The sequence below is a fragment of the Halichoerus grypus genome, chromosome 3, assembly GCF_964656455.1.
Source record: "Halichoerus grypus chromosome 3, mHalGry1.hap1.1, whole genome shotgun sequence".
In the NCBI taxonomy this organism is placed as follows: domain Eukaryota; kingdom Metazoa; phylum Chordata; class Mammalia; order Carnivora; family Phocidae; genus Halichoerus; species Halichoerus grypus.
In genome coordinates, this window is record NC_135714.1 from 60114503 (window position 1) to 60130474 (window position 15972).

At 41.9% G+C, this 15972-nt stretch overlaps 2 protein-coding genes across 3 annotated transcripts in view; both read right to left on the reverse strand.

The window, feature by feature from the left end:
- Window positions 1–8675, reverse strand: part of PPEF2 (protein phosphatase with EF-hand domain 2) — a 32818-nt gene extending 24143 nt beyond the window's left edge. Inside the window, exons 1-2 of one of the 2 annotated variants that reach the window (XM_036098311.2) lie at window positions 8600–8675; window positions 4002–4074 (exon numbers count right to left, since the gene is read on the reverse strand). In XM_036098311.2, the coding sequence (XP_035954204.2) occupies window positions 4002–4074; window positions 8600–8626 (100 nt within the window). In that variant the 5' untranslated portion in view covers window positions 8627–8675. Of the gene's footprint in view, window positions 1–465; window positions 1404–4001; window positions 4075–8599 lie in introns of those variants that run through there. The other variant, XM_078068777.1, reaches the window with a different exon arrangement.
- The window catches only part of NAAA (N-acylethanolamine acid amidase), a 32380-nt gene continuing 25007 nt past the window's right edge, over window positions 8600–15972 (reverse strand). Inside the window, exon 10 of the mRNA XM_078068780.1 lies at window positions 8600–8701. Coding sequence (XP_077924906.1) covers window positions 8662–8701 — 40 coding nt within the window. The 3' untranslated portion in view covers window positions 8600–8661. The remainder of the gene's footprint in view (window positions 8702–15972) is intronic.

Below are 15972 nucleotides of genomic sequence, written 5' to 3' on the forward strand. Positions count from 1 at the left end.
CATCCGATCTGCGGGTGGCCTTTGGGCCTCTCCTTCTGCCGGGACCTGTGCTAGGTGGCTGCGTCCCCAGGGTGACAGGAGGAGGCTTACTTCTTCCCATGACCTTTATCACCTGTGGTCAAGGACCACGGCCAGAGAAGAGAGCCACTTCACATAAATAACGAGGTTCTTCTTAAGCTCCTGGGCCTGACTGTGCCACTGGTGATGAATGGGGTATTTGTGGATAAAGCGGGATTAAAAAGGAAACCCTGCAGCTTAATTCAGGTCAACCTCGTGAACAATAGACAGATTGATTTAATATATTTAGCCTGCATTAGAGAGCTAATAGAACTCTGGCTGATTTCCCTAAGAGGAAAGTTGCTGGTGGAGTGGGAAAAGAGAACCAGGGAGGAACTTAAGCAAAGCTGAATGTGATTTCCTATGACAAAAAATGTCAAACTGTCGCTGTTTCTCAAAGGCACTTACCAAATGCTAAGTGACGAGGCTGAAGCTCTACGGCTGACGTCTGTAGACCCATGTTCAGAACAGTGAATGCAATGTCCGGAGTAAGTGCTACAGACCTTCTAGAAACTGACGGGAAGCACAGATAGCTGGACCTCGCCCTAGGCCTGCAGCGTTAGACTCTCTACAGGGAACCCAGGGGCCTTCAGGTCTCACAAGCTCCCCACATGGTTCTTATGTGCCGTGAAGTGTAAGCAATCCTGAGGAGTATCGGGGCCACGGAGGTTCTGTGAAAATGTTGTTTGCTAACACCTTGCTTCAACATTTCGAGGCGAGTGCTGCCAACTAGACATATTCCTTCCTCAGGGCTGAGAGAGCAGGCCATGCCTCTTTCCTACCTTTCCCCCCACCCAGTCCTGCCAGTGGTTACCTTTAACTGAGATAGGGGCTGTGAGGGGCAGGGTGGTCTAAGACCCTCTACCCCCTCCTTCCCAACAGCACAATCTAACACGCCTGGGTTCCTCTTGCCCCAGCTTTGTGTGCACTACATGCGGGGCTACAAGTTACAAATGTGCCTGGAGGTTAAAACGCCACGTTAAGAACAAGGCGACTGCATGGACAGGGAAAGACCAAGGGGCACCAAGGCACCAGATAGCAAATAAAGGGCTGTCTTGGCAGTATAGCCTCCTGGAGGGCCTGGCTGCTGTGGTCAGTAGAGCATGCGACTCTTTTCTCTCTCTCTCTCTTTTTTTTTTAAGTAGGCTCCACGCCCAGTGTGGGGCTTGAATGCACAACCTGAGATCAAAATCCTCATGCTCCCCCAACTGAGATAGCCAGATACCCCTAGAGCATGCAACTCTTGATCTCAGGGGTGTGAGTTTGAGCTCCACGATGGGTGTTGAGATTACTTTAAAAATAAAATCTTTAGGGGCGCCTGGGTGGCTCAGTCAGTTAAGCGTCTGCCTTCGGCTCGGGTCATGGTCCCGGGGTCCTGGGATCGAATCCCATGTCAGGCTCCTTGCTCGGCGGGAAGCCTGCTTCTCCCTCTCCTGCTCCCCCTGCTTGTGTTCCAACTCTCACTATCTCTCTCTCTGTCTAATAAATAAATAAAATCTTAAAAACAAAAACAAAAACAAAAACAAGAGCCTCCAGCCCCAGCTACCCAGAGAATCATGGACAAACCACCCAGCTGGACCCTTTGCAAATTCCAGACCCACAAAATCACGAGCAGATAAAACGGTTGTCTTAAGCCACTAAGTTTTGGGATAGTTTGTTATGCAGCAATAGATACTTGGAACAGGAATTATATAAATGCTTTACAAAGTTATAAAACAGATTTAAAGCAAAATGAAAAATAAATCGATCCCCAAAGATTAAAAGCAAAAGTTTAGGGGTGCCTGGGTGGCTCAGTCAGTTTAAGCTTCCAACTCTTGATTTTGGCTCAGGTAATAATCTCAGAGTGGTGAGAATGAGCCCGGTGTCTGTCTCCACGCTGAGCATTGAGCCTGCTTAAGATTCTTTCTCTCCCTCTCCCTTTTCCCCTCCCCCACAACTCACACATGCTCCCTCTCTCTCTCTATCAAAAAACCCCAAAGGTTAGACAAGTGAAACTAACCTTATATAAGTTGGAAACACAGAATAGAGTTACTTTAAATGACTTGAGAATTCAGTAATTTGTACATCCCTAGTGGACATATCCAAAGGACAAAAAGAACTACAAAGAAATCTTAAAGAATTTTCAGTAATCACATTGTTTATAATAGTATTGTTACTGTTCTGAAACTATTATTTATATATGGTAGGATAAAGTAAATAATAATAGTGTAAATAATAGTGTCATTAGGGAAAAAGATTTTTTTTTTAAAGATTTTATTTACTCATTTGAGACACAGAGATACAGAGAGAGAGAGAGAGAGTATGAGCAGGGGGAGAGGCAGAGGGAGAGGGAGAAGCAGGCTCCCCACTGAGCCAGGAGCCCGATATGGGGCTGGATCCCAGGACCCTGGGATCATGACCCGAGCTGAAGGCAGATGCTTAATATCTGAGCCACCCAGGCGCCCCAGGAAAAAGATTTTTAATGAAGAGATAGATATAAATATATCAAGGCTGTTAAGTAAAAATATTGTGTTCCTAAATATAAATTGGTCATGGTGAGTTTTTTTTCTCTAAATAATACATGTTTTCTGGATCTGTTCACTGAAAAGGGATAGAAAGGTGGAGGCCAACCAGGAAGCAATGAATACCCCACACCCTAAAGAAGTAGCTACTCTGGGGACAAAAAGGTACAAGATGACCCTGGGACATATTGTCAAGCTAGACAGCAAGGAAGCTTACAGAGATGCTGAAGCCCATGTAAACAAGGTGTAGTCACTATTCCCCTTGCTTTTCTCCTACAGACCTTTGGCTACCTCTCCTCAGCCTCCTTTGCTGACTCATCCTCTTCCACCTGATGCTTCAGCCCCAGAGTCCTTCATGGTTCTGTCCTAGGCCCTGGTCTCTGATTTGTCTTTACTCTCCCTCTAGGGTACTTCAGGGACCCATGGCCTCAATCACCACATAACATTCTGATGCCTTCCAATGCATATCTCTCCAGCCCAACCTTGCCTCCAAAATGCAGATGTGAATATGCACCCACCTTCTCAGTCCTTCTACCTGCATGTCTCACAGACACCTCAACCCCAGCAAGTATGAACTCATCATCTTCCCTCTAGTCAGAATTGGTTTTCCTCCACTATCTTTATGTCAGTAATTGGCAATAATTCCTGCCCAGTCTTGCTAGCCAGAAAACCGGAAGTCATTCTTGATCCATCCTTCTCCCTCACCCCATACATCTACTCAGTTGGATCCTGTCAGTGCGATCTCCTGAATATTGTTGGAATTCACCCTCTTCTATCCCTGCTGCCAACAACTCTGGACCAAGGTATCATCATCTCTTGCTTAGATGACTTCAGTAGCTTCTGGACTGTTTCTTCTTCTACTCTTACTCCCTCTGATCCCTTCTTCACAGAAGCCGGAGGTCTTTTAAATGTGTATATCTTACTATCAACGCCCTATTTTGAATTCTTCAGTGGTCCTTCATGCCTTTAGGGTAAAGTTTAAAATCCTATAGACGCTGAGTGATCTGGGCTCTGCCTACCTTGGCAGCCTCATGTCATGCCATCCTCCCTCTCGTTCATGTCAGACCATTCAGTTCCTCGAATATGACTCGCTCCTTTCTACCTCATGACCCTTGTACATACTGAACCCTCTACCTGAAATGCTCTTTCATCTGCTTGTTGCCCAATTTTATTTCATTCACTTGTGCATGTATAATTTGGGATAACCCCTAGTGGACAATACTAACTCCTCAGCACACTTTAATTCAGTCAAATATAGTTCGCCAGCTCCTAAGATGTTCAGCTGACATTCTGGTGGTTTCCTCATAAGGAGGAGAAGCTGGTTTTCAGGAGTTGCCTGAGGAGAAATATAATGGTTTCCTTCTTCCATTCTAAGAAGCCCCTCTCTATGCAATGTAGGCTTTGGGATACCTAGAGCAAGTTTGGGAGATGGGAAACACATACCTTTCTCTGCATTCTGGAAAGCAAAGTGATGTTGGGTTGAGGTACCGCTTCCCATAGTGTAGGTACAAGGTTTCTGCAGGACACAGATAGCAGGTCAGAGGGAGAGCAAGTTGTTTGCTGACAAAAGGAAGAGGGAATCTGAAAGAAGGGAATTCAGGCAGAGTATTAGTTAGGTAGACCAAATTATCTATGGACCTTGTCTCCCACATTATAAAAAACATGAGACTATCATATGAGAGCACGTTCCCCACCTCTGCAGTGTCAGTGAATGAGGTATTCCTCCCCCTGAAAGTTCCATTTGTCATCTCACCTCTCTCCCATATTTCCAGCCTTTCTACTAGCTTTTCCTTTTCAGTCTCGAAACATCCTGAAGTCTCTTCTCTTACAATCTCAAAGCTAATGATCATCATCATCATCCTTTGACTCCTATATCCCTCTAGCTACCAGCCAGTCCCCCTATTCTTCTCATTTAGACTTCTCTCAAGAGTAGACTACATATTTTCTCCTTAATTCCTCTTAAAACCACTTTTTACTTCTTACCTATTGATCAAAACCTTTCATGCTGATGTCTCCAATGCCTTCGTCTTTTCAGTCCTTACCTTGCCCAAACAGCAAAACCATCTGTCTCCAAAAGCCCCACCTTGATCAAAATTCTACTCCTTGGGTTTCTGTGATGGTGGGCTCCCTTGCATTTGCTCTACCTCTCTGACTATCTCTCTCCTTCTTGAGCTCACTTTTCTCTATCCTTTAAATGTCCATTTTTATTTGTCCTCTAGTCTCAAATGTCAGGTCTCCTTACTCTGAACATGGTCCCTGGATGACTGAATCAATGCTCACATATTCAACTATCGCTTCCCACCTCTCAAATCTATATCTCCATCCCAGATTATCCATACACGTTAGCCCCACATACCCAGCTTCCTGCTAAACTTTCACTGGGGTCGCTCATATTCCATGTGCCACACACAGAACTCATCTCCCTAAAAGCTTACTCCTCCAGCGTCATCTCTCTCCTCTTCTTTCTTCAAACTCTGCTCTTTGACTACCATGACCTATGCATTTTTGTTCTGACTTGGAATATTCTTCCTATCCCACTCCTCTTCCCTAACTTGGCTAACTTTACTCATTCCTTAAGGCTCACTTTGGACATCACCTTAGGGAAGCTAGTTTGACAGGCCCCTCCTGTGAGCTCCCGAATATCCTATTCACATCTCCATCACTGCAATAATATATTATAGTTTCCTATTTTATGTCACTATTAGACTACCAGTTCCTTGAGAGCAAAGACTGTGTCTGAGCAAATTCATCATTATATCTCTAGAAATTAGACATGGGTCTGACATGTGGCAGGGATTCAATAAATATTAATTGAATAAATTTTTATTTTTACAGTATTTATTTATTTATTGCCACATTTATGTTTATATAACAAAGACCAATCTTTTTCTAGCTCCTTTTCAGGAAGCAATGTGAGATGTACTGAGTTAATGTTGAGAGTGGATTCCACTATATTTTTCCCCTCCCTCACATCTCTCCACTCTACTTCCTCTATTTTTAAAGGTTATTGTATTGGGGATTGTCAAAGAGTTATTATCTTTTCCCTTGCAAATCAAAGAAAAGCCTCACCTTGCTTGTGTTAGTTAGCTTATTTTGACTAAATAATCAAAGAGAAAGACTATGACCTCTTTTGTATGTGTGTGCAAAATGATTCCCAGATATAATGGATATCATGAAACCAGAATCTGAGTAATGGGTCAAAATGAGTATCCATCATGACTAAATCAATCCAACTTTCTCTAGATACCTGAACAGTTTTAGAGCTGAAAGGGGCATCAGCAATGATTGAGTCCACCAACTCACTTACAACTTGTTTTGATAATCGGTAACTTGCCTGTGGAGACACATTGTGTGCTAAAGTGTTTGGGTTTTGGAAGTGCACAGATGCAGGTGAGCATTCCAGCTCAGCTTTTCACTAGACCTTGGTCGCTTAACCTCCCATAAACTCAGTTTTCTCATCTACATATATATTTGAGAATAATAAATAATGTATTTAAAGTGTTCTTAGAATATGGTAGAATCTCAATATATGTTGCTAGATTGGATCTGATATATTTATTTTAAAATATCAGTAACCAAAAACATGTCCCTGGCTTAAATTTAGGAGGCAGTAAAAGACATACTATCTCAATATAGCATTATTATGAACTGAATGTGTCCCCCGGAAATTCACAAATTGAAGTCCCAACTCCCAATGTGATGGTATTTGGAGGTGGGGCTTTTGGGAGGTCATTAGGTTTAGGTGAGGTCATGAGGGTGGTGACCACATGATGGGATAAGTGTCCTTATAAGAAGAGGAAGAGAGAGTAGATCTCTCTCTTTCTCTTTTTCTTTCTCTCTCTCTCTCTGCCATGTGAGCAAGGAGGTGGTCATTTGCAAGCCAAGAAGAGGGCAATCAGTACAAATCAAATCTGCTGGCATCTTGATCCTGGACTACTCAGCCTCCAGAACCGTGAGAAATAAATAATGTTGGTTAAACCACCCACCTGTGGTATTTTGTTATGGCAGCCCTAGCTGACCAAGACAAGCATAAATTGATTATTTCTGGGTCAAAGATTGTTATTATTAAATAAGTCCTCTATTGCCCTTCAGGGACCTTGTTTCTTATGAGTTTATAAATCCAAAAATGGTGGCAGAATAAGACAACCTTGTCTGTCACCTATCCTATAAAAAAGATGCTGAGATAGAAATATGACACTTCCATAGAGTGAGAAAGGAGTAACTATCATGGGTCAATAAATTATTTGAAACAACCTGTAGGGATGAAAGAAATGAAGACTCTCCTCAGGCAGCACATCTACTTGTAATTAACCCTGGTCATCAAGGGCAAAAAGGATGTGCCTTCATATATCGTGAAAGGGGGCAGGGTGCATCCAGACATCAGGATGGTGCATGGATGGTGGTAACTCCATTACAGGGTTGTGACAAGGGTGAAATGAGGTTATATATGAAGAGAACTTTGCAAATGTTTCTCACTGTAATGAAAATCATAGATGTGGAAACTCTTTAAATGACACTCTCAGAAATGTCTTAAAATATCTCTCTCCCAGGGGCACCTGGGTGGCTCAGTCGGTTAAGCAACCGACTTGATTTCTGCTCAGGTCATGATCTCAGGGTCGTGAGATCGAGCCCCACATAAGGCCCTGAGTGGGGCTCTGTGCCCAGCAGGGAGTCTGCTCAGGATTCTCTCTCTCCCTCTGCCCCTCTCCTACCTCCTGCTTGTGCTCTCTCTCTTCCCAAAATAATAACCACCTTAAATATTTTATCAGTACAGAATTAAGAAAATACATCATGGTACATTAGAAGTGGAATGAAACAGTATTCAGCCATGACAAAGAACAAGGCAAATCTATATGTAATGATATGAAAATATCCCCAAGATATATCATTACATGAAGAAAAGCAAATTGCAGAGCAGTATGCTTACTCTGATCTCATCTATATAAAAATATATCAGTAAATGTAAAATCAAATAGCATACACCAGACTGTCAATGGTGATTATCTCTGGGGAATGGGCTTATGTGACAAACTTTCATTTTTAACTTATATAGTTTTATTATAACTTTGATAATTAAAAATAAATAAATCATATTTTCCAAAAATTTTTCCATATAAGACAGAAATTAGAAAGTGACTCTGACTAAATAGGTAATACATATGGCTGCCTTAATAGAAGAAAGTGGTGTATCATTGACAGATCTGTAAAGAACATTCTAGAAGTCACTAAGAAAAATGAATGGAAAGGAAAACTAAAATCATTCTCAAGGGAAGAAGTGAAAGCTTCATAAAACTGAAAATGGAAAATGAGCTGATGTGATCTGAGATTGTTGAATCGACATCTTTTGGTAACGACTAACTGCTTTTCCTGCTAGTGATTTCTCAGGTAAATAGCACATCTACACCACCTAGGTGAGATCCCTGTCCTTCTAGGATTTGACTTAGCATCATCCATATATGACATTATCATTAAAAAAAAAAAGTTGGAGGGCACCTGGGTGATTCAGACAGTTGAGTCCCAGACTCTTGGTTCCAGCTCAGGTTATGATGTCCTGGTCTTGGGATGGGGCCCCGCGTTAGCTCTGCACTGAGCATGGAGCCTGCTTTGGATTCTCTCCCCCCACCCCCACGCTTGCTCACATGCCCGTGTTCTCTCTCTAAAATAAATAAAATCTTTTAAAAAAAATGTTGGTAATTGTTTATCTTCTCACTAAGTGAACCTCAAAACACACATGGCCAAGACCCTCCCCGGGTGAGTTGGTAACAGGGGCTTTCTCTGACCTCTGTCCTCCAACCAAGCCTGTATTTCTTTCCTGTGTAAGAACATATGTCTGTTGCCCTCATTTCTGTACTTTAGGCTGGAAAGAAAGCTCTTACCTTCTTTGATATTCTTTACTATGACATGAAGGAGGCAGAAGCCTCTTTAACACACAGGTGTGACCTCTATCCTGTCTTTCCAGTTGGCTGAGGGCTCCCCGGCTGATGTAGTTTCTTCCAGACCTACAAGTCTGGTAAAGAAGGCCCAGGCCCAGGCCGGCTTACCTTGTTCCAGAAAGGCAGTGAGGACATCCACAGCTGTGGCCAAGCGTGCAGGGCTCCCTGCCTCACGGCAGTAGGCACCCCTTCACCTCAATTGGATCAGGCCTGCGAGGAGGATTTGAAAGGGGATACTGCGTAGTCAGGGTGTCTCCCTCACACCTAGGCTTGACTCCTGCAGACAGTTTCTCCCTGGCTCTCTCCCACCCTAGCCCTGGGTCTAAGCCTTCTTACCCCCCCAGATTAGGAGGCTGTGTTTCTCAAGCCACGTAGGCGCAGCCTGAGCTCCTTAACCCAGAAATAGACGAGTGCTGACCACACAGGGCGTGAGGCTCAGAGCGGTCTGGACCCGGGGTCCTCCCTGCAGGCCCCCGGGACACCAGGCACTCTTTCCTCTGGCTGGCTTTTCTCTGTTGGCAAAACGTGATGGAAACATCTTGCCTTTTCTTGTCTACGTCTCTTACGTTTCTTGTTTACTTTTCTTAGGACATAACATAAACGATTAATATGTTAAAATACTAATCACTATTCCCAGACAACTTATTTGTCAATCTAAGATGCTCATGTGTATGCTGGTAGGTACTAAATGTGCCATGGGAATCTGCAAAGAAATTTATGCTTTATTTGCATCTGTTTAGGAGGTCAAGCTTGTTATTGTTATTCAAATCTTCTGTATCCTTATGTATTCCTCCCTATCTGTTCATCTTGGAAAAAAATGTTTCAAAGATTTCCATGATAAGTACAGATTTAGCCATTTATCCTTGGATTTCTGAATCTTTGCCTATGTTTTGTAGCTCTATATTAAATACATATTGAATCATATAAAATTGCCATTACATAATTATGTATTTATAATATATGAAGGCTTATGGATGCTTTTCTTGGTAGAGAGTGATTTATGCAAAATAAAATATCACTCTGCCAAAATCCATTTTGGCTTGAATTCTCTTTTGTCTGATATTGATATTTTCACATTGATTCACTTTATTTGGTGGTTGACTGCTAACATTTTCCCTCCAAATTCACTAAAAGTTAAAAGACTGATAAAATCCTGTATTATTGAGAGTATGAGAAAAGGAGCCTCTCCATATACTACTGATGGGAATGTAAATTGTTTCACTTTGTTGGAATTAAACTAGATTAAATTTTAATTGTGATTTATTAAGTTGTGTACTTATTTTTTAGCTGAAAAACATTATTTTTAAAATATTTTTTATTTGAATATAGTTGACACACAATGTTACATTAGTTTCAGGTATACAACATAGTGATTCAACAACTCTTTATGTTATGCTGGGCTCACAAGGGTAGCTACCATCTGTCACCATACAACGCTATTACAGTATCATTGACTGTATTCCCTATATTGTGCCTTTTCTTCTCATGACTTATTTATTCCATAACTGGAAACCTGTATCTCTACTCCCCTTTACCTATTTTGTCCATCCTCCCACCCTTTTCCTCTCTGGCAACCATCAGTTTATTCTCTATATTTACAGGTCTGATTCTGCTGTTTATTCGTTTTGTTTTTTATATATGAGTGAAATCATATGGTATTTGTTTTTCTCAATATGACTTATTTCACTTAGTATAATACCCTCTAGGTTCATCTATGTTATCGCAAATGGCACAATCTTATCCTTTTTTATGGCTGTGTAATATTCCACCAGATATATATACTGTATCTTCCTTACCCATTCATCTGTCCATGGACACTTAGGTTGCTCCCTTATCTTGACTATTGTTAATAATGCTGCAATAAATACAGGAGCAAATATATCTTTTCAAATTAGTGTTTTCATATTCTTTTGGGTAAATACCCAATAGTGGAATTATTGGATCATATGGTGATTCTAGTTTTAATCTTTTGAGGAACCTCCATACTGTTTTCCTTGGTGGCTATACCAATTTACATTCCCACCAACAGGGTATAAGAGTTCCTTTTTCTCCACATTCTCACCAATACTTGCTATTTCTTGTCTTTTTGATTTTAGACATTCTGATAGATGTGAGGTGATAGCTCATTGTGGTTTTGATTTGTATTTCCCTGATGATTAGTGATATTGAGCATCTTTTCATGTGTCTATTGCCCATCTCTATGTCTTTTTTGGAAAAATGTCTCTTCAGGTCTTCTGCCTTTTTTTTTTATATATATTTTATTTATTTATTTGACAGAGAGACAGAAAGAGAGCACAAGCAGGGGGAGCAGCAAGCAGAGGGAGAATCTCAAGGGAAGCTGGCTCTCCGCTGAGCAGGGAGCCCGACGCGGGGCTCGATCCCAGGACCCCAGGATCATGACCAGAGCTAAAGACAGATGCTTAACTGACTGAGCCACCCAGGCGCCCCTTCTGCCCATTTTTAAATTGGATTGTATTTATGGTATTGAGTTGTATAAGTTCTTTATATATTTTGGATATGAATCCCTTATTGGATATTTCATGTGTAAATATCTCCTATTCAGTGTTTTTTTTGTTTTGTTGATAGTTTCCTTTGCTGTACAGGTTTTTATTTTGGTGTAGTCCTAACAGTTTATTTCTGCTTTTGTTTCCCTTACCTTAGGAGATGTATCTAGAAAAATGTTGCTATGGCTGACGTCAGAGAAATTACTGCCTGTGTTCCCTTTTATTTTTTTTATTTTTTTATTTTTTTTAAAGATTTTATTTATTTATTTGACAGAGAGAGAGACAGCGAGAGAGGGAACACAAGCAGGGGGAGTGGGAAAGGGAGAAGCAGGCTTCCCGCCTAGCAGAGAGCCCGATGCGGGGCTCGATCCCAGGATCCCAGGATCATGACCTGAGCTGAAGGCAGACGCTTAACGACTGAGCCACCCAGGCGCCCCGCCTGTGTTCCCTTTTAGGTAGTTTTATGGTTTCAGGTCTCACATTTAGGTCTTTAATCCATTTTTAGTTTATTTTTGTGTATGGTGTTAGAAAGTGGCCCAGTTTCATTCATTTACATATAGCTGTCCAGTTTTCACAGCACCATTTATTAAAGAAATGATCTTTTCCCCATTGTATATTCTTGCCTCCTTTATCATAAATTAACCATATAAGCATGGGTTTAGTTCTGGGCTCTCTATTCTGTTCCATTGATCTATGTGTCTGTTTTTGTGCCAGTCCCATACTCTCTTGATGATGACAGCTTTGTAATAGAGCTGAATTGTGGTGCCTCCAGCTTTGTTCTTTCTCAAGATTGCTTTAGCTGTTTGGGGTCTTCTGTGGTTCCATACAAATTCTAGTATTTGTTCTAGTTTTGTGAAAAATGCTGCTTTCAATTCAATTACAAATCTGTAACATGTAAACCCTTTGATCTAGAAATTTCACTTTTAAGTATCTTCTAGAACTATACACCCATACAAAAAGTATTTAAGGATTTTCATTACCATGTTGTTTATGATCATGAAAAATTGGAAACAACTTAAAAATTCATAAATTGCAGAATGGATAGCCAAGTTATTATACATACAGGATGGTCCTATGTAGTCATTTAAAAATATATAGATCAATATCCTCTGTCAAGAAAAGTTGGTTCCTATTTTTTGTTAAGTGAACAAGGCAACCTTCTGAAATATATAATCTAACCTCATTTTGAAGAAAAATCCTATTTTATTGATCATGTTTTCTAGTTTCTGTATTGATGCTTTGGCATCTTGGGGCCTTGCTATCCCCCAGCAAGGCAGTGCCCTTCCCAGGGTTAGCTGATTCCTACCTATGGCAAAGGACTGTGAACTAGGCTTTCCTAGGCAAGCCACCCAATACAGAGTCCTCATCCCCCAACCATGGCCTGTAAGAGCTTTTCTACTCAGGGACACTATTCCCCTGCCCTCATTACCCAGGGCCACTATCTGACAACTTAGGGCAGCTCCTATACCCTGGAGCTGATGAAATTATTCAAACTAGCCAATCCTAGACCTGTCTAGCCTGCTCACCCCGTGTCAGCACTTCCTTCCCTCAAAAACCACAAAAGTTCTCTAACTTACACACAGTTCCCTGCTCTGCCTGCCTGTGACCAATCTCGGCATTCTTTCCTGTGGCCCGGCAGGCACCTGCTGTGTCCCCTTCCTCTTGGGAACTGTAACAAACTATCTAATGGCAACTGGCCCCTGATCTGTTAGCCTCACAAGAGTTGAATAAAATCTACATTTTAAAACACATATGCATTAAAAAAAAAACTCTTCATGAATACAGATAGCAGTTATCTCTAGGGAATGCTATTGGGGAGAGAGCAATCTATGAGTGGGGAAGACAGGCAAAAGGTTACTACTATGTACTGTTTGATTTATTGATTTATTTAAAGATTTTATTTATTTTTATTTTTATTTACTTTTATTTATTTATTTATTTATTTGACAGAGAGAGAGAGATAGCAAGAACAGGAACACAAGCAGGGGGTAGTGGGAGAGGGAGAAGCAGGGTTCCCACTGAGCAGGGAGCCCGATGCGGGGCTCAATCCCAGGACCCTGGGATCATGACCTGAGCCGAAGGCAGACGCTTAACGACTGAGCCAACCAGGAGCCCCTTATTTTTATTTTTAGAGAGAGAATGAGTGCAGGGAGGGGCAGAGGGAGAGAGAATCTCAAGCAGACTGTGCGCTGAGCATGAGCCTGACGCAGGGCTCGATCTCATGACCCTGAGATCATGACCTGTGCCCGAACAAAGAGTCAGATGCATAACTGACTGAGCCACCCAGGTGCCCCTGATTTATTTATCTTTTAAGGATTTTCTTTATTTGCAAGCGGGTGGGGGGGACAGAAGGAGAGGGAGAGGGGAAGTAGACCCCTGCTGAGCGTGGAGCCTGACGAGGCAGGGTTCAATCCCACCCCTGAGATCATGACCTGAGCCGAAACCAAGAGTGGGAGGCTCAACTGACTGAGCCACTGAGGCACCCCGATTTATTTTTATACTTGTATACTTAAAAAAAAATAAAATACTTTAAAAATCAACTCTATCCATCTCCTATACAACCACTGTAGGACAAGCCATGCTAATTTTCTAAAAACACTTTTTACTAAACTTATTTTTTGGCTTTTAAAAATTTTTATTGTGGTAAGAACGCTTAACATGAGCTCAACCTTCTTAATGAATTTTTAGGTGTAAAATACAGTATTGTTAAGTACACCATAATATAGTATATATGTACAATATTGTACATCAGGTATCTAGAACTTACTCATCTTGCCTAACCTGCAGAACCTCTCCCTAGCTCTGGCTTCTATGAGTCTATTTTAGATATTCTGTAGAGGAGGAAAAAGTTTTTTTCCTACCCTCTTAGGATCCCTAGCTGGGTCTGAGAATTGAACTGACAAAGACAGATTAACAGGAGAAAAACATACAAATTTATTCAATTGAAGTTTCCATGACACGGGGGCCTTCATAAGGAAATGAAGACCCGAAGAGATGGATCTGTGCATTTTTATGGGATGCTGGATGAGAGGAGGCAGACATGGAGGCATGTGGTAGGTTAAGGAGTATGAGGTAATTATAGTAAACCAGGGGAAACTCAGTGAGGACTGTTTGTTAGGATTCTTTTGGGTCCCACTGTCTTCAGAGACAAGGATGCTCCATTCCTCTGGGTACAGGGAGGACACGTCTGCAGGGGGGTTCTAGGACACCTGTTTTCAGGAAGAAAGGCTAGGGGGAGGAAGTCAGAGCAGCCTTCCTGCTTCTGCTGTTCTCCCAAATTCCTTCAGCTTAAAATATTCAATATGCCAATGTGCCATATCCTGGGGTAGTGTGTCCTGAGCCCCATCAACCTCAAATAAGTGGAATGTGTGGTATTTGTCCTTCTGTGACTAGCCTGTTTCACTTGGTGTCATGTCCTCAAGGTTCATCCATGCTGACACCTATGGCAGGATCCCCCCTTTATAAAGGCTGAGTGATATTCCATCGTATGTCCATACCACATTTTCTTTATCCATTCGTCGGTCCATGAACATTAAGGTTGTTTCCACACCTTGCAATCCATCTTAATTTCTTAGCTGGTCTACTAAAACGTCAAGCTAACTGATTTTCACTTTTCCATTATCAGCCCATCAATGCACTCTTCATAATGACACAGAATGAACTTAAAAAAAAAAAAATCACTCATCAGCTCTTTGATTTCTGGATACTTTGGAGGGATAAATACCCTGAAAAAACATTCCCACTACAAAACTAAAGAGGAAAAACAAGCATCTTTCTTAAATGCCAAATACTTAGCTGAGCTAGCACATAATCAGAGAGGATGAAGGGAAAATAGGGAGGATGGGGTATAAAGAAAAGCTTGGGAGGGAAGCAGGCACGGGGGGCATGGTGGCCTGAAGGACATTTGCTTGTCCCAGGAACTTAGATCCTTGGGTTCTTCAACAATTTCGTTGGGAGGTGGGGGATAAAGAGACACGGCCTTGGATGCACACAAGATAGAGTTAGAACATCAGCCTGCGCAGGGGCTGGCTCTCCTCTGTGAAGGGGGAACCACAGGCTTGCCCTCATACAATATAAACTGAGGCTTCAATTTATACTGAATGCTCTCCTCTGTGAAGGTGGAATAATATTGCCCTCATACAATATAAACTGAGGCTTCAATTTATACTGAATGTTCTAAGAAACCACAAGCTGAGAAATTAACAGACACACATCCTTTCTGGGCGGCGTACCGCCAACCCCGGCCTTCAGGATTTCCAAAGGAACACAATCCCAAACTATGGAACACCACAGAAACCTCCATGAGGGAGAGTCAGCAAAACAAACAGCAAAGTTAGACACCTGAAGGCTTGATGACTGAATTTAGAAGCAGAGTATAAAATAAGTAGGGATTAAGAAGTTTAACAACAACAACAACAAAAACCAAAGCTAGGAACAGATGCTATACAATAAAGATCCTAGCAGTTTGAATAAATAGCAAACAGCCCATCTAAAATAAAAATATTATCCTTGAGGGGCACCTGGCTGGCTCAGTCAGTAGAGCATGCAACTCTTGATCTGGGGTTGTAAGTTTGAGCCCCATGCTGGGTGCAGAGATTACTTAAAAATAAAATCTTTTAAAAAATAAATAAAGGGGCATCTGGGTGGCTCAGTCGTTAAGCGTCTGCCTTCGGCTCAGGTCATGATCCCAGAGTCCTGGGATCGAGCCCCGCATCGGGCTCCCTGCTTGGCGGGAAGCCTGCTTCTCCCTCTCCCACTCCCCCTGCTTGTGTTCCCTCTCTCACTGTGTCTCTCTCTGTCAAATAAATAAATAAAATATTAAAAAAATAAAAAAATAAAAAATAAATAAAGAGGGACACCTGGGTAGCTCAGTCGGTTAAACGTCCTACTCTTGGTTTCAGCTCAGGTCGTGACCTCAAGCCCCACATCAGGCTCTGTGCTCAGCAGGGAGTCTGCTTGAGATTCTCCCTCCCTCTC